Consider the following 26,326-nt stretch of genomic DNA (forward strand, 5'->3'; position numbering starts at 1 on the left):
CTTTATTAGCTGATGATCAAATCTCATCACGCTAGAGATAAGAATGGAATAAAGTAGTAGCCCAGATGTGATCTGATGAGGGTCTTCAGTATTGAGGCGGTAGAAATGAAAGAAGGAATGGATGCAGAAGTCAGTGTGTTTGAGGAATTGACATGACTTAATGGAATCCTACAAAAAATATTAGTAATGCTTTATTCTGTAAAATTTTAAGTTCAGAATCATATATATACTTAGAAATAATTAGTAATAGTCTTTAGCAATCAGAAATTATTAAAAATAAATGTAAGATTCTTATATTCATTAGAAACTACATAAGACATTTCTTATATGTGGGGTAAAAAAAAATTTTGTTCCACGATAAAATATCCTAAGTCTTAGGATGCTTAGTGCTTTTGAAAGACCTCTGTTACTTGCTGTACTCTTTTTTCCAAATTACCATTGTTTTCATACTATAACCTTCTTGAACATCTATTTTCCTCCCCCTGGATTTAACTTCTTCAGAGCAGGCAACCTACTAGCTTTCTTCCTGTTTTTCCTTAATGGTCTTTTTAATTTTAGCTGTAAAGACTGATTTGTTTTACATTATTAAGTGATCGAAGATGAGATTTTCAGAGTTGATATAGGTCAATGAAAATTTCGAAATTGAAGTCAGAAGTTAATGGAGATAGAATTCAACTCATAAAACTGATACAATAGCTTTTACCCTTGCAGATAGAGCTGCCTCCCATTTTTGGGGGTGTATCTTCAGTGTATCTTGGGTGCCTCATTTATTTTATTGACACACCTCTCTGATAAATGTAAGAAATATAATATAATTATTAAGCATATATATAATTAACATATAATATTATCAACAAGCATAAAGTATTTTATTATATATTTATATATTTATTTATACATATAATAATAAAGTATTTTATTATATATTTACATATTTATTTATAAATTGTCCATATCCTTTTTGCTATTAACATTATGACTAAACTTTCCTGGGAAGCAAAGAGAAATAATCACAAGTTGTTATTCAAATATAAAAGTAGTTGTATAAGTTTGCCCAAAAGAGAAAATTTATATTTTGCAGTACATGTTAAAATGAATTTTTTACTTTTTCTAGGACATACCGAGGGAGAGTATATTTTAAACAGCACTTTTATAAGCAAGCAACTCAAGATCTTTCTACTGCAATTCACTTAGATCCTAATAACTGGTTAGCATTGTATTACAGAGCCTGCTTATTTAGGAAGAGTAACCCTCTTAGAGCACTGCAGGATTATAGTGTTTCAGGTACTTCACCTTTAATGGCAAATACATGGGAATTTAATCTGAGGTTCAGCAGCTCACTTTCATGGAGTAGGATACTAATGTGGGATGACTAATGTAATATGTATATTGTTATACATTTATATACTTATATATATTTATATAGCATATATATTTATTTATACTTAAAGCTACAATAATTTAGCTAAAAGTGTTTCTAATATTCCCTTTTAGTGTGTATGAGTGTGTGTGTGTTTACGTGTGTACAACTGTGACAGAGAGAACATCATATCAAAGAAATCTCTTTCTATATATGAAGTTCTGAGGCTATTTATGGAAATCCAGGCCATTTCTTTTTTTTTTTTTTTTTTTTTTTTTTTGCGGTACGCGGGCCTCTCACCGCTGTGGCCTCTCCCGTTGCGGAGCACAGGCTCCGGACGCGCAGGCCCAGCGGCCACGGCTCACAGGCCCAGCTGCTCCGCGGCACGTGGGATCCTCCCGGACCGGGGCACGAACCCGCGCCCCCTGCATCGGCAGGCGGACCCCCAACCACTGCGCCACCAGGGAAGCCCCAGGCCTATTTCTTAGTCGTCTTGATAAAATGGTAGTGATTTTTCCTAGTGGGCTGTGTCCTACTCCATAGACCCAGCCCATGGATTAGTCAAATTCAGAGTTTTGTAACCCTCAGACTAAAAATGGGCTTTGAGAATCCTCATTAAGAGGATGCAGCAGCAAAAAGTGGCCATTTTCTCTTTACCCTGTACCAGTGCATTCTTGGTATATGAATATGTCCACAATTCTGGGCATAGAATAAGTGCTCAGTAAACAGTGTCCAGCTGAATAAATTAGCCCATCCTGACTGGCAAATTCTAGCCAGAGTCCAACACTCCAAACATGGCTGTGTTCACCTGGGTGCAAAGTGCTAGAATCCCAACATCCTAGATGAGGCAGAATCTAGAGATTAAGGAGACCACTAGACTCTTAGGAAGAGAATACATAGCTCCTCAGGGGAGGCAATCTAAGATGATTGTTTCTCCTTTTTTTTCCTTTGGCAGTGCTTTGCATCTTGCGGGATTTCAGTTCCCTGACCAGGGATTGAACCCGGGCCATAACAGTGAAAGTGACGAATCCTAACCGCTAGACCACCAGGGAACTCCAAAAGATGATTGTTTCTTGATATCTCTAAATCCATTTGCCTTCTGAGGTCACCCTTCCCATGAATATTCAAATAAAATAACTCAAAGCCCATCCTATGTGCTGAGAGGAGTCTAGTGCCCTCCCTTCTATTTCCAAGGATTCCTAGAAGAGAGAACTGAGGATTCCTGTTCAATTCTCTTGGAATCTTGGTACCTAATTTCTGCTGTCTGATTGAGTCTCCATTTTTGTTCACCCGTTCACTGCTCACGGCTACCATCTGTTACTAAATGTTTTAGGGTTCAGAGGATAAAGTTAGCACAGACAATTTAAATTTGAAGGTTAAACACCCTTATTTCTGTAAGTTTATCTTTTATTGGTCTCTGTCAGCCCTGTCCATCTGCCATCTGGCGAAACCCCTTTCTTCCTGGTCTTCCTAAGAGCTGCTTTCTCGTATTTCCCTCTTCTCCAAGTTTTGGGCTTTTCACCTGCTCTTTTCTAGGCTATCACAATAATACAGATCCTTGTTATTTAATTATTCAGAGCAGACCAGCTTTATTTTAGCCTCAGTCTTTTCCTATAGGATAGCCTAAGGAGTTTTATCTTTCACAATCAAAAAGGACCCTCAATATATTTTTCTAAACTAATAATAATATCTTACATTTATTAGGCGTTTCACTACTTGCCAAGTACTATTCTGAATGCTATATATGGAGAGTCTCAATTACTCTTTAGAATAATGCTATGAGGTAGGTACTATTATCATCCCCATTTTACTGATGAGAAAACCGAAGCACAGAGAGGATAAGTAATTCTAATATTTTTGTTTCCTCAAGAAGAATGTTTCTCATATGGACACCAAGGCGGGGAAAGCGGCGGGGTGGTGGTGGTGATGGTGTGAAGAATTGGGCGATTGGGATTGACATGTATACACTGATGTGTATAAAACTGATGACTAATAAGAACCTGCTGTATAAAAAAATAAATTAAATTCAAAAATTAAAAAAAGATAAATTAAAAAAAAAGAAGAGGGCTTCCCTGGTGGCGCAGTGGTTGAGAGCCTGCCTGCCGATGCAGGGGACACGGGTTCGTGCCCCGGTTCGGGAAGATCCCACATGCCGCGGAGCGGCTGGGCCCGTGAGCCACAGCCGCTGAGCCTGCGAGTCCGGAGCCTGTGCTCCGCAACGGGAGAGGCCACAACAGTGAGAGGCCCGTGTACAGCCAAAAAAAAAAAAAAAAGAATGTTTCTATTTTTCTAGAGCAACCAACTAACCAACTGCAGCTATTTTTCTCCTTGCTAGACAGTCATACTGTGAATGAGCAGTCAAATGGCCTTCAAGTGATTACTTAATCTGTATGATCACTGCTTACACTAGGAATACTTACCCACATCTAGTATTGTGCATATTTGTGTCCCAGGCTGTGAACATTATGTACATTTTTTGCAGAACTTTCCCTTTTTAGCTTGAGAAGCTTGGGCGATGTGGATCAAATGTAAAAATCTCATCTACTTCACTGCATGTTTTTGAAAGTTGAGGGGGAATCAGCAAGTGAGGAGACACGAGATAACCTCTAGACTGCTAGACTGGTCACTGATGAGAGCCACATGCCTGGAGTCCTGAGAGGAGGTTATTTTTGCCCCATGCTTCTGTTCTTTGGGATACGCATAGTCAAGTTGCCTGCGTTAACTCCAAGGTCTGCTTGCAATTGGAGTAGCCTCTTTGAGCTGTCCCTCTTGGTTTATGTGTATAAGCCTGACCTCTTCTGTCTGCGCCAGTCTGGGTTTGTACCAGAACCTGTTCTTGGGCCAGTAATGATGCCTTCCTACCTTCCAAATAATAACAAGCCATCAAGGGCAATGGCACCTTTCTGACTGCAATCCACTGCAGGGGATCAGAGGTTAGATTCTAGGCCCATCTTTGCCATTGATTTGCATGGTCACTGTACCTGGCCCCTTTGGACCTTAATCTCTTCATCTGTAAAGTGAGTGGACTATCATAGATTAATACCAGGATTTCTTCCAGCTCTAATGAGTTTGTGAACCATAACAGTCACATTGTTCCTTATAAACAAATACACTTTTTTATGTGAGTACTGTGTTTTACTCACCAAATAAGTACACTCATGACAGATATGTTTTATTTTATGTAATGTTAAAAAAAATAAGAATAAGCAGTAGGAAGGGGCATAGGCTAAAATGTAACTCGGATATGTTTGTTCAGAACCTGAATACGATATATCCCTTTATTCTTAAGCTCTCATAAATGACGGCTGTGAGAATCTTAGCTGCTTCCTGCATCGTGGCGCACTCTACACGGATCTAAAACTTTGGTTGCTGGCAGTTTGTGACTTTGAAGCTGTTATTTCTCTAGAAAGGTATGTTTTCCCTTTGATTCTTATTGATTTCACTTTTATATAAAATAGGTGGAAGAAAAAGCTTTCTCCCCTCATCATTAATAACCTTGTAAAAGTGAGACAATTATGAAGCCATCCTAGAATTAGAATACTACCTCTGAAAATAAGCTTACTTCTAAAATAAGAACTGTTCTCAATATCTGTTTGCCTCAGATGCTTCTGCAAACTTTAGAGATTGAATGGGTTTGAGAGGAGTTTAAATCCAAGGATAGCAAAATCAACCAGTAATTAAGAGCAGTTTGGGCATGCCCAGGTTAAAACTTTTTGAAGTTAAGTTCATGGAAAATTGTCATCAAGTTAAAATAATGGCAAAATACTTGCTTGCTCTATTGTTGCTAGGCACGATATACAACTCAGTGGGAAGAAATCCTCTATTTAGGACTTCTGACTACATTTTGTTTAGTAAAGCAAAATAAAAAAAGCAAATACCATTAGAACATAGGTTCAGGAAGGAACAGACTGTAAGTTACATACACTAATCAGAAAGCCAGGCTGTAAAAAGTAGAAGTTAATTAAATAATTCCTCTTTTTTCCAAAGAAGTATTCTTTAAAATGGAAGGTGTCAGAAAGAGTAACAAATCATGCCCATTCTGTGCCAACCGGCAGACTGCTTACTTAGCTTATTTAAGGTAAACTTTGAACTTGACTTGGGAAAAGTCATGGCCCATGGAACATTGTGGCTCCACAATGGCCACAGTGGTTTTCTTTGGGATATTTTTGAGTCAGGAAGAGAAAGAAATGAGTTTCAGTTGCAGAAAGCCAGAAAGTGGGCAGTCGGCAAAAGGGTCAGGGCTTCTGTGCAGTTGGGATACAGAATGTGTAGTTTCCTCATTTTGAAATAGAGGCATGGAACAAATAATTTCTAAGGTTATTTCTACATTGAAAATTGTTTGATTCTAAGAGAGAAAAACAACTTTTATTTGATATAGAAAAGCAACTGGGTTAATACCTCTGTGGAGAGGATTTTTAACCCTAAGCCTCGAGAATATTGCTCTTTCTCACTGTTCCTCACCCTTTCTCTTGGCGAATATAACATAGCTTGAGGCAAAAACTTTTGAGTTGAGGAAAACTAAGCTTGTTATCCAAGATAAGTCAAGAATAAGTCAGGGAAGAGTGAAGTATTGCTAACAGTCTAGGAGACTTCAGGAAATCAGTTCCTAGGACAGGCTCTACAAATGTTTATTCCTAAGTAAGGATTTCATAAAGGTCTTTATAATTTTTAATAGAAAGTATTTAACTAATTTATTTTGCTTTAGGAAAACTGTCCTGTCCAAGAGAAAGAACCCTTGTATAAATTGATGTATGTATTTCATTAGGTTCATTTATAATTGGAGAATATCTGGAATAATTAAAATGTCTAAGAATATTTTGCTTTCTCATTTTTTTTAGAACCGTTATTTTGCCTTATATAAATATTGGCCTCATATATCTACTACACCTGGATAACTACATTGAAGCCACTCGGTATTTTTCTGAGGCTATTAGACTTGACCCTATGTATATTCAAAGCTATATTTGTCGAGCAGAAGCCTATCATAAGGTATTTAAGGTTTGAGAACTTTGATTTTTTAAAAATGTTTCAATTTTTTGAATATTTGTTCAATGTAATTTCAAATATATCAACGTATTCTTTTTCAGCTAATTACAGAGCCTAACGCATTTATAAGCAATACATATTAGGTAGATATATTGATAGTTAACTATAATTACCCACTTAAAAATCCTCTCCTGATTAGGTGTGAATTTTTGTCTTTTTTTTTTAAAATAATGCCTGTTTTTTTTCTTATTACAAAAGCAATGTATATTTACCACATGTAATATATGTATGCAAATAAGAATACATTAAAAAACATCCATTATTTCATTCTCCAGAGATAACTACTGTTAACATTTTAGAGTCCATCAGTTTTGTGTGTGTGTGTATGAGGAGTGAGTGAATGGGTGAGTTCATAGAATGAGATCTGTGCATAGAATGGGGTCCAAATCATTCACACTTTCTTTTAAATTTTTTTTAAAATTTACAAGTTATTTAAATTAAAAAAATAATATATCCTTAGTGTAAAATTCAAACAATATAGTAAATAATAAGAGCTCTCTCTGACTCCAACCAACTTGGACTTCCCAGAGATAAAGACTGTTAGCTGTTGTGTCTACCTTTCAAAACAGATATTCCCTTCTACTGCTCCATCATTAACTGTCCTGTCCAAGACACTGATTTCTCACCAGGGTTATTGCAGTAGCCTCCTGGTCTTTTTGCTTCTGTTCTTTATTCCTTTTTGATGGGTTTTCAAAACAGCAGCATAGTGATCCTGTTAAAACATAAATCAGATTATTTCACTTCTTTGCCTGGAACCCTTCAATAGCTTCCCTTTGTGCTCAGAATAAAAGCCAAATCTTGCAAAAGCCAAAGGCCTACAAGAGCTCATGTGAACTGGCTCCTTGTTACCTTTCTGCCCTCATCTCCTACAAGTCCTCTCCTCACATTGGTTTCAGTCAGGATAGCCTGTTATGCTGTGGAAAACAACAACAACAAATAAAAGTTCAAAATCACCATCTTAAAGTAACAAAGGTTCATTTCTTGCTCACACTGCATGTCCATTGGGAGTTTGCTAGGGGCTCTGTTCTCATTGTCTTCATCTCAGGATGCAGTGTGACTAAGTCCTTACCTTCCTGATGATGGAAGCAGAAGACCCTGGGGCCATTTTGGTATTATCCCCAGGGCAGGTTTGCTTTTGATCCCTGTTGGGAAGGGGTGGGGAGTGTGTGTGGCCCTTTTGCTTCACTCCCTGTTGATGGAGCTGAGGCCTTATGGGGAAGTTGGAATTTCCTCCGAGCATATTTAGAAACCAAAGCACCAGCATAATATCAAGGTGTAAGTACATATATTCAAAGACTCATTGTTCTGAGGAGACAAAAACCTCTTCACAGTAATGGTTGAATAAATTATGTTGTATTCACACTATAGAGTATTATATAGTCAATAAAAAGAATAGTTAGAATTATGCCAGGTGATTTGGAGGGATTTCCAAGAGATATTCTAGAACAAGATTTAGAAGACTTTAAAGTGTATACAGTATGATCCCATGTAGATAAAACAATGACAAACCAAACCCTGTGTATGTATATAGAAGAATACATATGCCTACGGTGTGGGTTTAGGCTCCAGGGTAAATCCAATCTAATGCTACCTGGAGAAGTCCAGCCCCAGGAAAACTTGCAAAGACCAGAGAGTGAGCCTCCATCATTCCCAGTCAGGGTTTCCTCAATGCATAGCTATGTATGATTGGAACCAGGTGGAGCAATGCAGGCATATGACAAGGTGGTTTATTAATTATACCAACCTGATCAGGGTTAGCTTGAGAAGCAGCAGGCCTGAAGTTCCACAGTAATTCTTAAATTTATTTAAAAACATCTCAGACTCCCTCCTTTTGAATTCCCTCTTTTGACTCCACCCACTATTTCCTCCAAACACTTTGCACCATTTTAACAGGTATTGTCTACTTCTATGCACAAATGTTTTGATCACCATGTCAGCATAGTAAGAGGAGTCGTTGGTTGTCCCAGGTTCATTTTGCTGGGATGTGTTTAGTTCCCCCTTTTGTAATTTCCCCAATGTTTGTAAAAATTTGTATAAATTCAGATTATGCTCTGTAACCAGTATTAAGGAAAGAATCGTTGTTTACTTTTCATTGTATATTGATTTTAAACAGATATCTTTTTCATCATTGTTGTATTTTGTTTTATTCATTCATTTTACTCATTAAGTGCAAGCTTGTTTTTCCTCTCTTAATTTTCAGTGGAATTGACTTTTACTTTTTATTTTACATTCCTTTGCAAGCTAGTTTATTAGCATGAGTAAAGTTTGGTGTAAAAGGTGTTATGGTTGAGGGAGAAAACTGAAAAGCTAAACAAAAAAGAAAAAGAAACTAGAATATATGATATAATCATATTTATTTAAAACTATATATTTGTGGATCTGTGTAATCATTCTTCAAATTTAAAGATAATTAAAAAAAAAGACTTTGCTTCATAAATTTTTTTTTTAACTTCTCTGTATCCCACTTGCTTTGATGATTCTTAAGAAACACATGTATTAGGAGAGATTCCTGCAAAATTTCTGTATTGAAGGGTGGGAGGGAATAACTATCAGAAAGGAAGCAATCAGTATTATTATGAGCTAAGTTTCTATTTATCACTCAACAGTTGCACAAATTGAAAAAGGCAGTAAGAGAGTTATCTCGTGCTATCCACCTTCAGCCAGATGGAATCCAATTATATATAATAAGGTATGTGTATAGAAATAGAATTCTTCTTGGGATAACTTAGTATCTAAGCTAGCTGTTGGAATCCTTAGTTCTTTCTTGATCCTTCCAGCCTCCTTGTTTTACATTTAATCTCCCAGAAATGGCCATCTCCAAATCAGCAAGTCAGATATAGTTGTTTTTGTTAAACTTTAAGATAATTCATAATATAAGATAACAGATCTTTCCCTTTGTTCTGTCCTTGCATCAAAACACAACTGTCTGTGTTTAAGTTCTTTGAGGCCTCTCTAGATTACTGGTTAGATAGTTATCACAGATCTCATGAAAGTAAGGTAATATATTTTGATTGTGTACCCAGAGGTACCAAGTATAAACCTCAGATAATTCAGTGAAAAAAAAGATACATTGAATTGTATTTCAAATGCAGTAGAGCTTGCTATAAAAGGACCCATTGCAAATTATGAGTTATCACTACCAAAAATATATTATAATTACTAACATGGGAAATGGATTTACAGAAAATGGGAAAATGGACTGGAACAATGCTTTCTGATAAGGTCTTGCTTCATCTTTTAACTCTTGAACCACATTTTAACAATTTATGTAAATACTTCTCCATTTGTATGCCCCTTAAACTGTGTTTAGCTTTTAAAATTTCTCAGCAACAGAGTATAACTTTTCAAATGCTGATAATTACAAAAAGATCTGACTATTTTTCTTTCAGCTTCACATTTACTAAATTGTTTTCTTCTCACATCTCCACGCTAATTGGCCTATTTAGACTTACATAAAATATTTATAATTTCAAATGTATTATAATAAGTATGAATAAATGTATTATAATTTAAAATTTTAAGTAACTGAGTATAAAAAACTTTATTTTAGAAAAATTATTTTTAACTGCTTAGAATTAAAAAGCTGTTATTTCTTCCAGAGGACAATATCTTCTTAGGATGAAGTGCTATGGTCTTGCAAAGTTCACTATTTACCAAGTAGCAGAAATGACCAAAGGTAAATATAATCAATGTAAAATTATAATATTGTCTTAATTTAAAAAGAAATACTTCTTTAAATTTTTTATACTATTTTCAGTAGCTCTGTATAGGTAGCATGAAGGGTTCACTTGAAAGTCAAAGTTAGATTTTGAAACTAAAACTTCAGTTTCACATGTATGTAACCAATTTGTAAAATACTTCATAGCCTAGTGAATTTTGTGAGAGAGATTATTATAGGAAATACCAGGCTTATGCTGTTATTTTTTGTTTGTTCATTTGTAGTTGGAATGTCTTATTGTTTGTTGACAGTAAGTAGATTTTAGTATCATATTGATTTATTAATTCATATTGTAAAAATAGATTATTGAATTGCTTGACTGTCTTAAAATAATTATATTCTAAGTCCTAGATACTTGGCAAAGTTATTGATAAATTTTCCTTTCCCTTTAGGTCTCATTGAGTTGAGTCCTATACAGCAAGCACTCATTTATTCATTTTGCGAGAAACATGACAAGGCCATTCAGGTCTTAGATGGGATCACTTTGAATAAGCCTGAGGCCACCATGTATGCTCTATTGGCAAAAGCTCAAATGAAGGCCAAGAGGAACAAGGTGAAAAGTCTTGAGTAACGTTTACTAAACCTATTAATGTAATTTTTATATTGTGCTTGGAATTACTGCTTACATATATATATATATATATATATTTTTTTTTTTTTACAAAACTAAACCATACCATTTATTTATTGATTCTTCTGTTAATTAATATTTGGGTTGTTTTCTTTTGTTTTTTTTCCTCTTAAGAGTAAGGGTAATATTCTTTTTCATGTCTTCTGTTAACATTTTTGGTATGTAGAGAATGTAAATGTTTAACTTTCAAGAAAATGGCACATTGTTCCATAGGGTTGTACCAATTTATTCTCCCGCCTGTAGTGTATGAGTATTCCTGTTGATCTCCATCCTCTACAATAACTGGTGCTGTCTACTTTATTTTTATCAGTTTGGTGGATAAAAACTAATGTCTCATTATGGTCTTAATTAACATTTCTCAGTTTGAGCAAAGGTTGAGGTATCTTTTTATATGTTTATACTTCCTGTTCTATCAATTTGCTGTACACATTTTTGTTTGTCCTGTTCATATTGATTTTTGGCATTGAAAAAAATAAGTCCTGTGTATTAGTCCTTGGTTGGTTACATGTGTGTCATGTATCCTCTTGCAATTTGTGGCTGGTTTTAAAATTTTCTTCATGATGTCTTTTGATGAGCAGAGGGTCTTAATTTTAATGTAGTTGAATATATCTTTTTTTGTTTTATTGTCACAGCTTTAAAAAAAATTCTTGTTTAAAAATTCCCTCCCTACACCAAGGTCATAAAGATATTTTCCCATATTTTCTTCTAAAAGTTTAAAAATTCTGCTTTTTGCATTTAAGACCTCACTCTACCTTAAATTGATATTTTTGAATGTGATATAGTGATAAAACTTCAGTTTTCCCCATATGGATACTCAAATGTTCCAGTATCATTTATTGAAATGTTCTCCTAAACCAAAGATCTGAAGTGGTACATCTGTCCTATTATAACCTTTCATGTATGTGTGGATCTGATTTTGGGCTCTCTATTCTATTCCTTTGGTCAATTTTTCTATCCCTGGCCTAATAGTACAATGTTTTAACTACTGTTCCTTTATTGTAATTCTTGACATCTGGTGGAGCAAGTTGCCACACCATATTCTTCTCCAGGAAATTCCTGGTTATTCTTGGGCCTTTACTCTTCCAGCTGGTCAAGATTTTAAAACCCTGCTGGAATTTTGATTGAATTGTATTGAATCTGTAGATTATTTTAGGGAGAATTGACACCTTTATGATATCAAATTCCTTCTTTGGAATAATCTTAAATTTACTTTAACCTCCCTGAAACCTGAAGTCACTTTTGATTGGGTCCCTCTTCTACCCAATCAATAGTCATGCTCTCTTGGTTCTACTTTCTAAATGTCTCTCAAATCCACTTCCTTTCTCTATTTCTCTGGTCATTATCCTAGTCCAGAACATATTTGTATTTTGTTTGAATTATATAATAGTGTTGAACTCTTCCAAGCTTTTCTCCACACGGCTGCCACGGTACTGTGTTTGGAATGTACATTTGCCCTATGAGAGCATCCACTACTTTTTTAGAGTAGTGAAGGAAAGAGAGGTGGGACATCAGCTAGAGGAGGAAGAGAAGATGTGTTCATTTTAATTTAAATGTGATGGAAGACTTTATGGACTCCAGGAGGCAATGAAGGGGCAGAGATCCAAAAGCAGAAGGCGGGACAGAAGGAGTTGGGGTCAAGGGCACAGCTTGAGGAGTTAGCTCTGAAAAGAGGAAAGGAAACCATTCAAAGACAGGAGAAAAAAAGATGGAAATGAAGACGATGTAGAGACTTTGAATAGTAAAAATGAGGGAAATTGAGAAGGTGATGCATTTTTTTCTATTGCAAAGGCATGTGCTGAGTGAGGCTGGAAGGATGAATGTTGAGGTAAGCTTTAGACATGTGATGTAAACTAAGGGTGGGCACAAAGGACACAGCATATCCAAGTTAAACCTCATTGTTTCTTTTTTTTTTTTTTTTTTTTTTTTTTTTGTGATACGCGAGCCTCTCACTGTTGTGGCCTCTCCCGTTGCGGAGCACAGGCTCCGGACGTGCAGGCTCAGCGGCCATGGCTCACGGGCCCAGCCGCACCGCGGCATGTGGGATCTTCCCGAACCGGGGCACGAACCCGCGTCCCCTTCATCGGCAGGCGGACTCTCAACCACTGCGCCACCAGGGAAGCCCAACCTCATTGTTTCTTTAGCAATTTAATATAATTAAGAAAGTGGGCTAAAGAGTCACAAGTAGCTGTATTTCTATATATTAGGTAAATACATTGAGTAGCTAGTTATGAAAACGCGTTTCTATTTGGAAAGTTGAATTTTTTTCATTAAGAATTTCAACTATTTTGACAGAATAGTTTAAATGGGTAATTTTTGATGTTAGTTTATTTTCTGGTGTCAGTGGAACCCCCTTGAGAGCATAGCAGGACAAAATAAAAGTTGATTACAACAACCTCAGATATTATCAGTGGAGAACTTTTACTACCTAATAGCTGCCTGGCATTCCCTTCAGGAGAATTACTAGGAAATTGGTCATAAATTGGTCTATAGATTTTAGTCTGATTTAAGACTACGAGAAAATACCCTTTAGAATTTAGAAATTATAGTTCCAAAAGTCCACTTGTGTAACCCTGCTTACGTACCTGCCTGTAGGATAGGCACCTGGGTGGGTCAGATTTCCTGCCTGTCAGAAGTCCTCCCTCTTGGTGCACTGACAAGATCTGTGTCTTTACCAGGTCTGTGTGTCCTCTTGTGAAATGAGAGTAGGGCTGTGTGCTCAGGATTCCTTTTAACATCTAAGGCTGTTGTGTTAAATAAATATTAGAAAAAAACATTCCCTTCCCTCTCTTTTTTTAAAAATCATTATAGGAAGCCATGAGAATATTTAAAAAGGCGTTGGATATCTTTGCTCATTCTGATAAAGGACGAAATGCCGTAGCAGCTTCATCAGACTGTCTGTTTCACTTGGGTCTTTGTTACATGGAGGAAGGCAACTTACAACTGGTATTTTGTGTATTTAAGAGCATAGGTATTTTATGGTTTTAGAAATTGTTTCCTTGCATTCAGTTCCATTTCTGAAGGCTACCTAAACAGTGAGTGACTAGACCAAAGCTTCTTATAAAGCTTGGCTTACTATAGGCAGTCTGCACCCTGCAAAACCTACTACATTGTTTTATTTATTCAAACATTTTATTGATGCCTGTTTGTCAACACTATTCGGAAGACTAATGCATGTTTCCCACTAAACAAATTTAATTGTAAGAACTTATTATATCAAAATTTCATCACATTAGTATAAATTTACTTATTAAATTGTAAATACTTTATATTGAGTGCTTCAGTGTAATGTAGAATAAATGGAAAATGTTTAGGACACTGTTTGATTTCTGTTATTGACAGCTGAGCAATTCAAATCAGAATAAAACCAGATTCATTGAAAACCAGTTGATTCAATTATTATGTATTTATCCAGTATTTGGCTATTTCACAGAATTCTCCATTTCAAAATTTTCAATGATATGATAAATATGTATTTTCCATTGGCTATTTTTGAGTATTCCTCAACTACACACACACACACACACACACACACACACACACCCCATTCCAGTCCTTATATTCATAGGGGTGGACAGTGTCTGAAACTTGCATCTTCATAACTTTAAAAAAGAGTTGCACTTGATTAGTTGTTCCATTTATTGTAAGAAATTACAATAAATATAAGATTAATTACAAATATTTTTCATGTTTTTAGCTTTGGACAAGGAGAGGAAACCTAGCTTTGCTTTACAATATTAGGAAAAATTTTGGAGTTCCATTGCTTTGAAATTTTGTAACCATATATCTGCTGGCCCACATGGAAAATAAATGTACTAATTGTGATTTCTTTGAAGAAACACAACAGGAAGAATAATGATTAAAGTTACACCTCTGGAAGTGTTGTAACAACATGGATTATGCAGACATTAGTCTGGGAGTAAGGGAACCTGTAAATTATAATAATAAATCTAGCTTGTTCATAAATTTTTTTTGCTCCACAAGGTTCGCTGGGAGAAACATATTTAAAATGACCAAAAACTAAAATGAAAACTTTTCAACAATAGTTATATACTGTAATGTATTAACATTTTAAATTAATACATTCTACTCACTACACGATTTGCTCTTGTAGGCTTTTGATTCTTTTACAAAAGCTGTGAAAGCAGATCCTGATTTTGCAGAAGGCTTTTATCAACGTGGGCTTTGTAAAGTAAAACTCCACAAGGACAGTTCAATCCTGGATTTTAATCGTGCAATTACCCTTGATCCAAAACATTACCAGGTATTTAAGTGAACAATTTCGGTGGTTTGGAAAGTGTGTTAAATTTGCTAAAACTATTAAATCTTTAAATGTTATTGCTATTAGTTAGCAACAGTTAGTTTTACTTACTTTTCAGCAGTTTTAATAATCCATATATCTGTATTTCCCCTTGAACTAAAAATATGATTTCCAACAGGGAAATTATATAGGTAAAAGTGCTTCGTGAATTGTGGTTATACAAATATTATAAATATTTTAATACCTATTAATAATTAATAGGTATTAAATAGGTATGTACCTATTAATAATTATTTTATATATTATGTTATTAATTTTACTTCTTGTTTTGCTGTCACATTGATTCCTACCTCTTAAGAGACTAGAGACAACACAAAATCCAATAGGTGAAACTCCATTGGATCTTGATTTTAAAAGCATATGAAATTTGAATATGGATGAAATATTAGATGATTTTAGGGAAATACTATTAATTTTCTTAGATATACAGTGGTAGTGTGGTTATGTAAGAGAATGTCTTCTTCATGGGAGATGCATACTGGAAGACTTGGGGTGAAGTTTTATGATGTCTACAACTTATTTTCAAATAGTTCAGAAAAAAATAGATACAACAAAATTGAAAAATGTTAATAATTATTGAATCCAGGTGGTAGGCATATGGGTGTTTACTGTAGTATTCTTTCAATTATTCTGTATGTTTGAAATTTTCTTAATAAAAGAGAGTGACAAAAAGTCTATATTTTATACCATCTTTGGGTGGCATAAATTTGTTCCAGCTACCATGTATTTTGGTAGAACTGATGCTTTTACTAAAATATCTGTTCCTGCTTTCCTCCTCTCTTTCTCTGAAAAGGCATATTTAAGTCGAGTAGCCTACTATGGTTTGAAAGGCAGATACTCCAAAGCAATCTTGAGTTGTAATGAGGCCATCCAAATTTATCCTCAGAGTGTGCGTGCCTACCTCTACAGAGGAGTTCTGAAATACTACAACAAGGTAAGGCAGTTTCCTACCTTGTTCTCTGGTGGTATTTTAGAGTGGGTGGCTGCTCGGGTGCCAAGGAGGAACTCACTTCCTTTTTATCCTCCGTGAGAGAGAATTGCCATGGTATGAAGGCAGAACTACATAGAAGGTGTTACACTTTGACAGTACATCAAAAGGATTTCAATTAATAATTTTTCATAAAATGGTGATATTTATTTTTGACATTTGCATTTTAAATAGCACTGATTATGTATTTTTATTAGGAAAGTAATATTCATTGTAGAGAATTTGGAAAATACAGAGAGGAATAAAGGAGAAGATTAAAGTCACCTGTTTTCCCACCATCAAATGGTAATTCCTGAGAGCTTTTTTTTTTTTTTTTTTTGTGGTACACGGGCCTCTCACCGCTGTGGCTTCTCCCGTTGCGGAGCACAGGCTCTGGACGCGCAGGCCCAGCGGCCGTGGCTCACGGGCCCAGCCGCTCCGCGGCATGTGGGTTCCCCCCAGACCGGGGCACGAACCCGTGTCCCGCGCATCAGCAGGCGGACCCTTGACCACTGCGCCACCAGGGAAGCCCCCTGAGAGCATTTTGATGTATTTGAATTTTGTCTTTTTTTCTTAATAAAATATAATATATACTTTCCAAAATTGTGACTATGCTACTTACATAATCTGTTTTGTGCCCTGCTTCTTATATTTAATCTTTGAAGATACCATTTTTAATGACTGCATAATATTCCACCATAGTGTACTTTTAACCACTTTATTGTTGGACATTTGGATTGTTTGAAATTTTTTATTATTTTACTATTTTAAATAATACAGTTATACACACAGAACAAAATAATTACTTGAGTTTATGGTTCCTAAATGGAAATTTCTGGGTGTAGCAACACTATCGATATCTGATGCTTCAAGGAATACTTATTTTCTCCCTGTGTTTCTTTTTTGAACTTTCTCTGTAGCCATTTCATATGAAATATTTTGCAAATAATACCTTAAAGCAAAGGTAAGACCTTGCATTACCTGTTAATTCCATGAAAATTACTATCTATATAAATGGATGATCTAAGGTATCAGAGAAGCATCAAAGAGAAGCAAAAGAGAACATGGATAGAGAACATGACGATTATGTGATATGACGGTGAGAGTGACAGAAGCAAGCAAGCTCTGGTGAATGTTTGCTGGATGAATAAGGCTTGCTTCTCTTTTATCCATAAGAAATTTAATTTTTTCCTTGCTATATAGCAACAATGGAAATAAGATAATCATTTAAGTTGTTTATATATTGAATTTTATTTGCAGGTGAGAGAAACTATAGCAGTTCCTACCAAGGGACTTAATTAATTCTGTGAAAGATTAGCTTGATTGTCTTAATTTCATGGATGATACACAGAATGGTTAAATGAGTATTCTCAAAACTCTGATAGAATCAAGAATTTATTGTACAACTAAATTTCAGTCCATTATGATTAACCCTTCTCACTTAATTATTTTTTCTTTACAGACTTACAAACTAGCGATTACAGATTTAACTACAGCTATCAACATGGATAAAAACAGTTATATAGCATTTTATAACAGAGCATTATGTTACACCAAGATAAATGAACTTCAAATGGTAAGGTGACCATCTTAGTAAACAACACTTTAAAGCATTTGTAAAGTATTTTCTTATTATTTTTGTTACAATTTTGGAAAAACAATTCTGTGGAAATACACATAAAACTTGAGAAACCAAAGAACCATTTCAAAGAATATTTATTTTCTTTTTTAGTGCTTACCAAATTTTCTTATACAACCTCTGCAATGTCAACTTAATTTTACAATGCTTTTATATAAGCATTTAAAGGCCATGTAAATTTAAATGTATTACATAATTTTCATTTGAGAAAATGTTTCTACTGATAAATGTGTGCAGAATTTTTAAGCAGTGATCACTAGCAATATTGTTTGCTTCAAAATCTCAACATTAACTACAATAGTTTGTGGAGGTATGTTTTTTACAGTGGTCAGACCACAGATGCAGCAGGGAATTTTGAGTGATGGTTTCCAGCTCAGGGACCAGTGACCAGGATTATCTGTGCGTTTTGAAGGCCTAACTGATGGCTGCAGCAAACCTTTTTCTCTATTTGTCCTGATGCAGATGCTACCAGTGTAAGCCCTCTTTTACATTTTTTAATCTTACCCCTTCTCCACTCTCTCCTTGTTGGTTTGGTTCTTTTTCAGTCAGGATCCCTCACTGGGGAGCAGGTCAGTAGTTTCTTAGTGTTTTGTCCAATCTCTTGCTTCCTTTTCTGCTGTCCACTTGTTTCCCTCTCCTTGTTTCTATCCACTTCCATAGTCAATGAAGCATTCTTTAAAAGATTGCATCATGTACCTGCTGCTGTGTGTGGGCACACTCCCACAATCTCCTGGAAACTTGGAAAGTTAAATCTGTTTAAAACATTTAGAAATTTAGTAATTTATTTGCTATGGAAGGAAGAAGTTGAGAAACATTGTTTCTAAGAGGATGTAGAATTCCTGGTAACCGGATTATCAGGTTTCCTCCAGAAATGTTGACAAATGAATAACTAATTTTTAACACAGGCTGTTGTAAACCATTCTAGGAGCTAATTAAAGGATCATTTATCAGAGTAACCTGCACAGCAGGTATCTTTGACAGCTCCCTCCCCACCCCGACTCCTGCCTCTTCTGGGTAACCCTGAACTGCAAACAGTGGTCTGGGTGGGGGCAGGGAACTACTATCTTTATCTCTTATGTGTAACAGAGCTAGTGCTCCATGAATAAAGAAAACGAAAAACTATGTACGTAAATAGAAACCTAACTAGAATAAAAACATATTGGTTATTTTAGAGCTGCCAGGTACCCAACGCTTTTCATCCAATGGGCTCCTTTTACAGATGAGGTTAGAAACACATCCAAGTCACACAGGGAAGAGGGACCTGTATCGGTGTTTGCAGGTTTGTTTGCTTCTGGTTAACAGTCTTTAGGTGGCTTTGTGAAACCATCTGACCTCCAGCATGTGGACCAGATGTCATTTTACAGTGTCACCTCCTCCCTTTTGTCTACCTCCACCCGTTTCTCAGCATTCCTGCCATAACAAGACTGAGGAAACCCAAGTACTTTGTGCAGAAAATGCACTCCCAAGATATGATTTCATAAAAACTAGAAAAGGTGAATTCTGGTTCCTATCACCTTATATTAATAAAAACAGTAACAGTTACCACTCATTTAGGGCTTATTGTGTGACAAGCATTGGGCTAAATGCTTTACCAACATATAATCTAAATATTTTAAAGTGGACTTCTACAACAATATGGTGAGTTATTAACACCCTGTTTTTGTGGATGAGGAAACTGAGGCTTACTGTTAAGTAACTTTCCCAAGGCTGAAAGGTTAGTAATAATAGCAGAGGCAAAACACAAAGGCTGCTCGTTGTGACCTTCACGAAATCTCATTTCCCAGATTTTTTTTCCTCTTGTGTCACATATTCAGCTGCTTAGTGGATTTCTAAGGCATCTTGATATATATACAGGTTTTAATTCTGTGATTCTGTGAAAGGAGAATGGCAAACATTCTAGTTCTGTTTTGTTTTACAAGTGTTACAAATGATTTTTACAGCCTTGTCAATGTTTATTTATAGTTATGCCACAATACATATAGGATATTTAATTGTACAATTCTTTTAGATGCTTGAGTGCTCAATCATGGAATAGTAGAGGAGAACCACTAAGCAAATAGTAAAATACTATTTTATTTGCATTTTCAGTTAGCATGTGCTACAGGCATGTATGATATGATTTGGGCCTTTTCCGATGAAACCATATGGCTCTTTTGGACAAAATGTTCAGAAGGAAAATGAATTAAGAGATTCAGCTCCAGCCCAAATTTGGGATGCTCCTAGTACCTGGTACAGAGTAGATGACCAGTAAAAACTTGGCTGTTCACTGAATGAAAAAAAAAAAAAAAGATAAAAAATGGAGAGAGGTCCTCTGAGTTGATTCTCAGCTTAGGCTAATATCTTAAAAAAACCGAGAATATTGAAGTAATATTCCAACAAGTCCTTATTTGTTAGTTTTATTAAGATCTGTTTTCATTGCTTTATGATTTATTCATTCAACAAAAATTTGTCAGATGCCTAGTATGTGCAGGCATGGTGCTAGTTACTGGCTTCACAATGGTGAACAAAATGGATAATCTGTGCCTCCATAAAACTTAGGTTTCAGTGAAGAAAACAGTAAATCACTACAAAGAAATTAAATTTCAAAAGGTAACAAGTGCTCTGCTTTAATGTCAACAGTCATTTGGCGAAACTATTAAGATGGGGAAGGGTGTTGCATCCCCGCTTCAATCCATACACAATAAAAGTAGTTCACAGATGATTCACAGATAACATGTGAAGCGCAAGCGCAGTGCACACCGCTTATTAGGAGGGAGCAACATCCACAGTATTTAATTAAGGGAAACCTTTAAATCTAACAAATGATTATTTTGGGCCATAAATTTTGTCACATTAAAGAACTAATTATGAGGTACTAGTTTGTCCATGGTCAATGCAGTAATGCTCTAAAGAGTTGACTTTAGGTTGTAAGTGATTATTTCATTTTTAGGCATTAACAGATTATGGAATTGTGCTTCTCCTTGATGCTGGAGAAACCGTGATGTTAAACGCCTTTATTAATCGTGGACTCATCTACACAGAACTAGAGCAGTTCAGTTTTGCATTAGAGGTAAACCTTTCTGTTTACTTGTAAAAATGAACCCACTTGATTTTGCATGTTCACTTCTGAAAACCAGTGAAAAAGTTTTTCTTGATAACAAATGGCAATATTAATGAGCAATAATTCAACTTTAGCAAGAATTGTGTTGAAATACTTTGAATGAGTAATAGAATCTTTGCAAAAAAGTGTTTTTTTACTTTGTTTTTAATACAGATAAATAGCCAATATGTAAAAAAAAAAATTCTGAATTGATGAAATATCAAGACTATCATCTCCCCTAAGGGAGTGTCTTAGCTACAGACAAACAATAAAATGATTTATGTATCATTTACTTTGCTGCTTAGTGCTCTTTCTCATTCACAATTTTCCTTGTATTGATATTATTTTTCAACTTCTGGAGTCATCTTTTGAGATTCTGTCCCACAAAATTACTTATTATTAAGGAAGTGTCCGAGAAACTGTATTCTAGGCAATTTACACTATGGTGAAATGTAATTTCAAGAGTTGAACTCCCTTAGGTTTTGGTTTTGAGATATACCATTCAGAATTCCTTCAGGTAGGGGAAGCTTTGTTTGGTGTAGGCAAAAATCTGTGGAACTCTGGGCAAGCGTGTTGGGTGGAGAAAGTGAGGAAAATGGGGGTTGGAAGCAAAAGACCTCAGCTGTTGGAGAATTAAATGCAGGGCCTGTGTTATCCACCTAGTAAGTATTTACTTAGTACTTAAGAACAACATTAACTCTAGTTATCGCACACTTACTACCTGCCAGATTCTCAATAATGCTGCACAATTTATGATTGTAACTTATGGAAGAGGAAGCTGATATTCAAAAGAGGTTAAATCAAGTCTTAGTCAGCCAGGAAGTACTGGGGCAAGATTTGAACTCAGGTCTCACTTGATTCCAAATCCTGTGTTCCTTCAGACAAGGCATGGTACTGACATTGGCATTGAAGATACGGAGACGAATATCAGTAAGACAGATTTCCAGTCCTTGAGGAACTCATAGTCTGGTGGGAATCATTCTTGATCCCTCTCTTTCCTCACATCCCACATCTAAATCATGAGCAAGTGTGGTCAGCTCTGCTATCAAAACATATTTTAAATTCAGTCATTTCTCATTTTTTGCCACTGCTCTCCTCCTCCCTCCAGCCTCCACCTTCTCTCCCCTGGATTACTGCAGTAGCTTCCCAACTGGCCTCTCTGCTTCTGCTCTTTTCCCTCTACATGCTGTTCTCCACACAGCAGCCAAAGAGGCCTCTTCAAAACATAAAGCAGAGCAAGTTATTCATCTGCTCAGAACCCTCCAGTGACTCCCCATCACACTTAGAATAAAATCTGAACTCTTGACTATGGCCAACCAAGACCCTAGTGACCTAACTGCTGCTCACTGATCTGACTTTGTTGTCAGCGTTCTTCTTTTCTCCAGTCAGGTTACTCCACTCTGGCCTTTTGCTATTCCTTGGAAATGCCAGGCTCCCTTCCTGACTCAGGGTCCTCACACAAGCTGTTCCCTATGTGTAGAATATTCCTCCTATTGGTTCACACCCTCCTTTCATTTCAGGTTTCTTCTCAAATGTGACCTCCTCAGTCAAAAAGAGTATTTTAATTAAAACGGAATGTTAAAAAATTAAAATAATCCCAAATAAGTCTGAAAAGAGAAAACAAAGGAACAGAAACAGAGGAGACCAGCAGAAAACAAATACTAAAATGGTAGACCTAAATTCAACCTTATCAGTAGTTACATTAAATGGAAATTGTCAAAACACACCGATTGAAATATTGAAAATGACAGATTAGAATGTTTTAGAAGTCCCAACAATACTGTGACTGCAAGAAACACACTTTAAATATAAGATATAGATAGGTAAAAGTTAAAAAGCTGGAAAAAAATATGCCCTGCAAACACTACAGACCTGCCTTGGAATTATGGCAGCTTTGGTTCCAGACCACAGCAATAAAGTGAATATAGCAATAAGTGACATTTTTGTTTCATATAAAAGTGCATATAAAAGTTATGTTTATACTGTAGTCTATTAAGTGAGCAATAGCATTATATCTAAAAAATAGTACATGCCTTAATTAAAAAATACTTTATTGATTAAAAAATGTTAACCATCATCTGAGCCTTCAGTGAGCTGTAGTTTTTTTGCAGTAGTGACATCAAAGATTACTGATGATCACAGATTACCATAACAAATACAATAATAATGAAAATGTTTGAAATATTGTGAGAATTACCAGAATGTGATACAGAGACACGAAGTGAGCAAATGCTTTTGGAGAAAATGGAGCCAATAGACTTGCTTGAGGCAGGATTGCCACAAACCTCCAATTTGTACAAAGTGCAGTATCTGCGAAGTGCAATAAAACAAGATATGCCTGTAATTAAAAGCAAAAAAAATGTTTCTCCCCTCTGTACATTTAAAAAATTAATTTGAAAAATTTAAAAAAAGAGGCTGGCTGAGGTAGACCAATGAAGTAATATATGACTGAATAATAAGAGGGCTAAATGCAGAACCAAGAGAGAGCAGAGTCTTAAAACCTAACCAGGGAAACATTTTTAGTGGGAATGATTGATTAACAGAAAGGTCAAGTAGGATGAGCACTGAACACATGTTAGTTAATTGATAGTTGTGTGATCTTCATAAGAACACGGGAAGTAGAGTGCGGCATTTAAACTGGAATTGTTTAGGAAGTTAATGGTTAAGCTTGTTGGATTGAGAACATTTGTTTATTTCTTTGTCCTCTTGAAAACCAGGAAGACAGTAAAGGAATAAAAAGGACATAATCCCACAAGGTTAAAGATAGTGGAGAAGAGGTGCCCAGACACCCCAAACTACCATTCCCGATTTTAAAACTTAAATATGAGTGGGTAGCCAAAGATTCTGCACTTGAGGGAAGTAAAATAAAGAGTAAAATAAACACATTGTCATAGGGATATGGAGATGGTGGAAGAAGGGAAGGTGTGTGGAGTGATGGTGTAAGGTAGCTAAGTTCTGTCCTGTGTTGGAAGTTAAACATGATAAAATACTCATGTTATTTAGAAATTTAGAGGTCAATAGCAGAAGGAATAACAGCAAGATGTAAAAATGGTTGACTCTGGGGAGCGGGGCTCAGAGATAAGGAGAGGTGGCACGGGGCATCCCTGTAAGCATTGTGAGTTTTCTAGTTTCATTGGACCCTCTACCCTACCCTGGATACATGAGTTACTTTGAGAAAAATAAAAATAAATTTAAAAATGCCTTTAGAGGCAGTTTTCAAATTACGAAATGAAATTGGACTTACTAAACAACAAGAAGTTGATGGCGTTTGGGGACATGGAGATGGTGAGTGTTGACTCTGCTTTCAGAGATTGGTAGTGACAGGAACTAGAAAGACAAAGCCATGTGTAGCTTGCGGGCAGGCGGGTTTGAGGGAAGGCATACTAGGTCAGGGTGGTGAGAAAAGGATTAAAGTTACAAAGGACAGAAGAAGATGATGCAGCAAGTTTCCAGAGATGGGAAGGATGAGGCCAAGAGCGCATCCTCTGACACACAGGAAGACGGTGCAGGTGAAGAGTCTTACAAATAAACTCATCAGCAGAAGGAAGGCAGTGGAGGGAATTTGCTTTGTATGTGAGTGACTTTGTGTGGTTTGTTATTTATGATCCATATTAGAAATAAAACTAGTGCAGAAGAGGAAAATCATAAAAACTGCAGTTAGCTTTATTCTAAGTAATCCTAAGTCATCATTTGTGTCTGTTGCTGATAATGTCTAATTACCATGTAGCATCACAATGATTTTATATATAGAGTCAAGCTGACTTTTGTAAGTTTTATCTGATTATAAAACTAAACTTGGTATCCTCAGCCCTTTAAGTTTGTGGTCACTCCTCATAACTCCCAAAATTAATGGGAATGTTTGTAATAAATCTCAGTTACACTGTAAGTTTGCCCCCATTTCAGAAAAAAAAAAATTCTCTTACGGGAGTTATCTGGTAGCATATTTGATTAGACAATACATTTCTTATTTTCTAACAAATGATTCCATTTAGTATCAAAATATGCTGGGAATCTAAGTGGGGAGTCCATATTCTCAGATGGGTCTGTGACTTCTCCTCCAGTAGGATCCAGGAATGCTCAGTTTGACTGTACTGCTCTGTGCTGCTCTGTCTTCCACCCCCCGTATTAGCAGAAAACTTATTCTACCCCCATAAAACAGCCATCTTCCTCTCTCTAGTACAGCCAAGGAAGGTTTGTGGAAGGATGAGGGGGAGGGGAAGGGGATGGAGGAGGGGAGGGAGGAGGGAGACTGTCATTATGGTTGGGTCCTCCCTTGTTGGGTAGAAACCAGAACTCTGACACTTGCCCTTTAAGATTGTAGAATGCCCACGTCCCAGCCTCCTGGAAATGAGAAAGGAGTCTGGAAGGGTTTCTTTTAGTCACTCCAGGGGACGATAGAGTACTCTCTACAGTCTAGCTTGGTGAAGTGAGCTCACAACCAAAACTGCCCAAGAAGATTCTTGCTGAAGCAGTCCTCTGGGAAAAACCAGAGCCGTCTTTATTCCTTCCTAGGCTTTGAACTCTTACTTTCGGAAGGTTCCTTCCCATTTTATGGCAGACATTGAAATCAGTGTCACATAATTTATGTATATATGTGCACACACAAATATACATATATATCTCATTGCAGTTGACATGATCTTTTGATATTTTATTTATTTCAGTTTAGTGATGTTTTTATTTTGCTTCAGGTTTCAGTTGTTTATGTAGGGCTTTGAAAAGCTAAAGAGCTTCAGACACTGTGTCTCTGGTGCCACAGCGGCAGCGTCTCTGGCAGACTTAGCACTTTTAGTTCTCTTAACCTCTTCCCCAGTGCCATTCATGTCCACCCCAGCTGACTGCCCTGACTTCAAATCTTATGGTTAGCGTTTCCATTGCTCCCTCTTGGGAGGCCTCTAGGATCTCGGGATAAAATGACACATTTTCCCCTAGAAGTGTGGGTTGCAAAGGTAGCAGCTGCTTTAGTTAATACACATAGAGGCTCAGTTATGCCCTTTCCCTGGGCCTGAGTGCCTGTTTGTCCTATAGTCATAAGATTCTCTGCAGGTAAGTTTCTATCTCTGTCTGGATAGGGAAGTCTCTGGTGGTGTTCACTGGGAAAAAACAATAAAAAGAAAGTAAACCTGATACCTCCTTATAATACCAGGCAAAATCACAGGAAAAGTGGACAGTAGCGCAAGATTCTGAGTGAGTTTTTGGTTATGGGTTTCCTCTGCTCCATCTGTTCTCGCTCTATATGTGATACTAAAAGGAAGAAATAAGGGTTTTAAGAAGATGTATATTTTAATGCTTGTGTAAATTTTATTCATGGTAGAATCAATGTTAGAAGGAAGTTTAAGAAAGCACAAAATATAATGCTGTAAAATTAACAAAAATTTGTTAAACTGTTTCAGGATTTTAAACAAGCTGCACTGATAAGCAAGACTAATGTGAGCCTTTGTCAAGCTACTGCCATGTGCTATCACAGGTATGGGGTGCAATTTATGTTGAGGTGAGAGCAAGTGAGACCATCAGATTTATAATTATAATAGAAGAATAGAAGAAACAGAGGAGAATATTGGGGAAGTG

At 36.2% G+C, this 26,326-nt stretch overlaps 1 protein-coding gene across 1 annotated transcript in view; it reads left to right on the forward strand.

Moving 5' to 3' along the window:
* TTC6 (tetratricopeptide repeat domain 6) overlaps positions 1 to 26,326 on the forward strand; it is a 210,962-nt gene that overhangs the window by 166,360 nt on the left and 18,276 nt on the right. Inside the window, exons 16-26 of the mRNA XM_049705957.1 lie at positions 1,115 to 1,284; positions 4,650 to 4,770; positions 6,199 to 6,349; positions 9,013 to 9,095; positions 10,006 to 10,082; positions 10,517 to 10,677; positions 14,867 to 15,016; positions 15,867 to 16,007; positions 17,503 to 17,616; positions 20,609 to 20,728; positions 26,152 to 26,225. Coding sequence (XP_049561914.1) covers positions 1,115 to 1,284; positions 4,650 to 4,770; positions 6,199 to 6,349; positions 9,013 to 9,095; positions 10,006 to 10,082; positions 10,517 to 10,677; positions 14,867 to 15,016; positions 15,867 to 16,007; positions 17,503 to 17,616; positions 20,609 to 20,728; positions 26,152 to 26,225 — 1,362 coding nt within the window. The remainder of the gene's footprint in view (positions 1 to 1,114; positions 1,285 to 4,649; positions 4,771 to 6,198; positions 6,350 to 9,012; positions 9,096 to 10,005; positions 10,083 to 10,516; positions 10,678 to 14,866; positions 15,017 to 15,866; positions 16,008 to 17,502; positions 17,617 to 20,608; positions 20,729 to 26,151; positions 26,226 to 26,326) is intronic.

This window comes from Orcinus orca, chromosome 2 (assembly GCF_937001465.1).
Source record: "Orcinus orca chromosome 2, mOrcOrc1.1, whole genome shotgun sequence".
NCBI classification, from domain to species: domain Eukaryota; kingdom Metazoa; phylum Chordata; class Mammalia; order Artiodactyla; family Delphinidae; genus Orcinus; species Orcinus orca.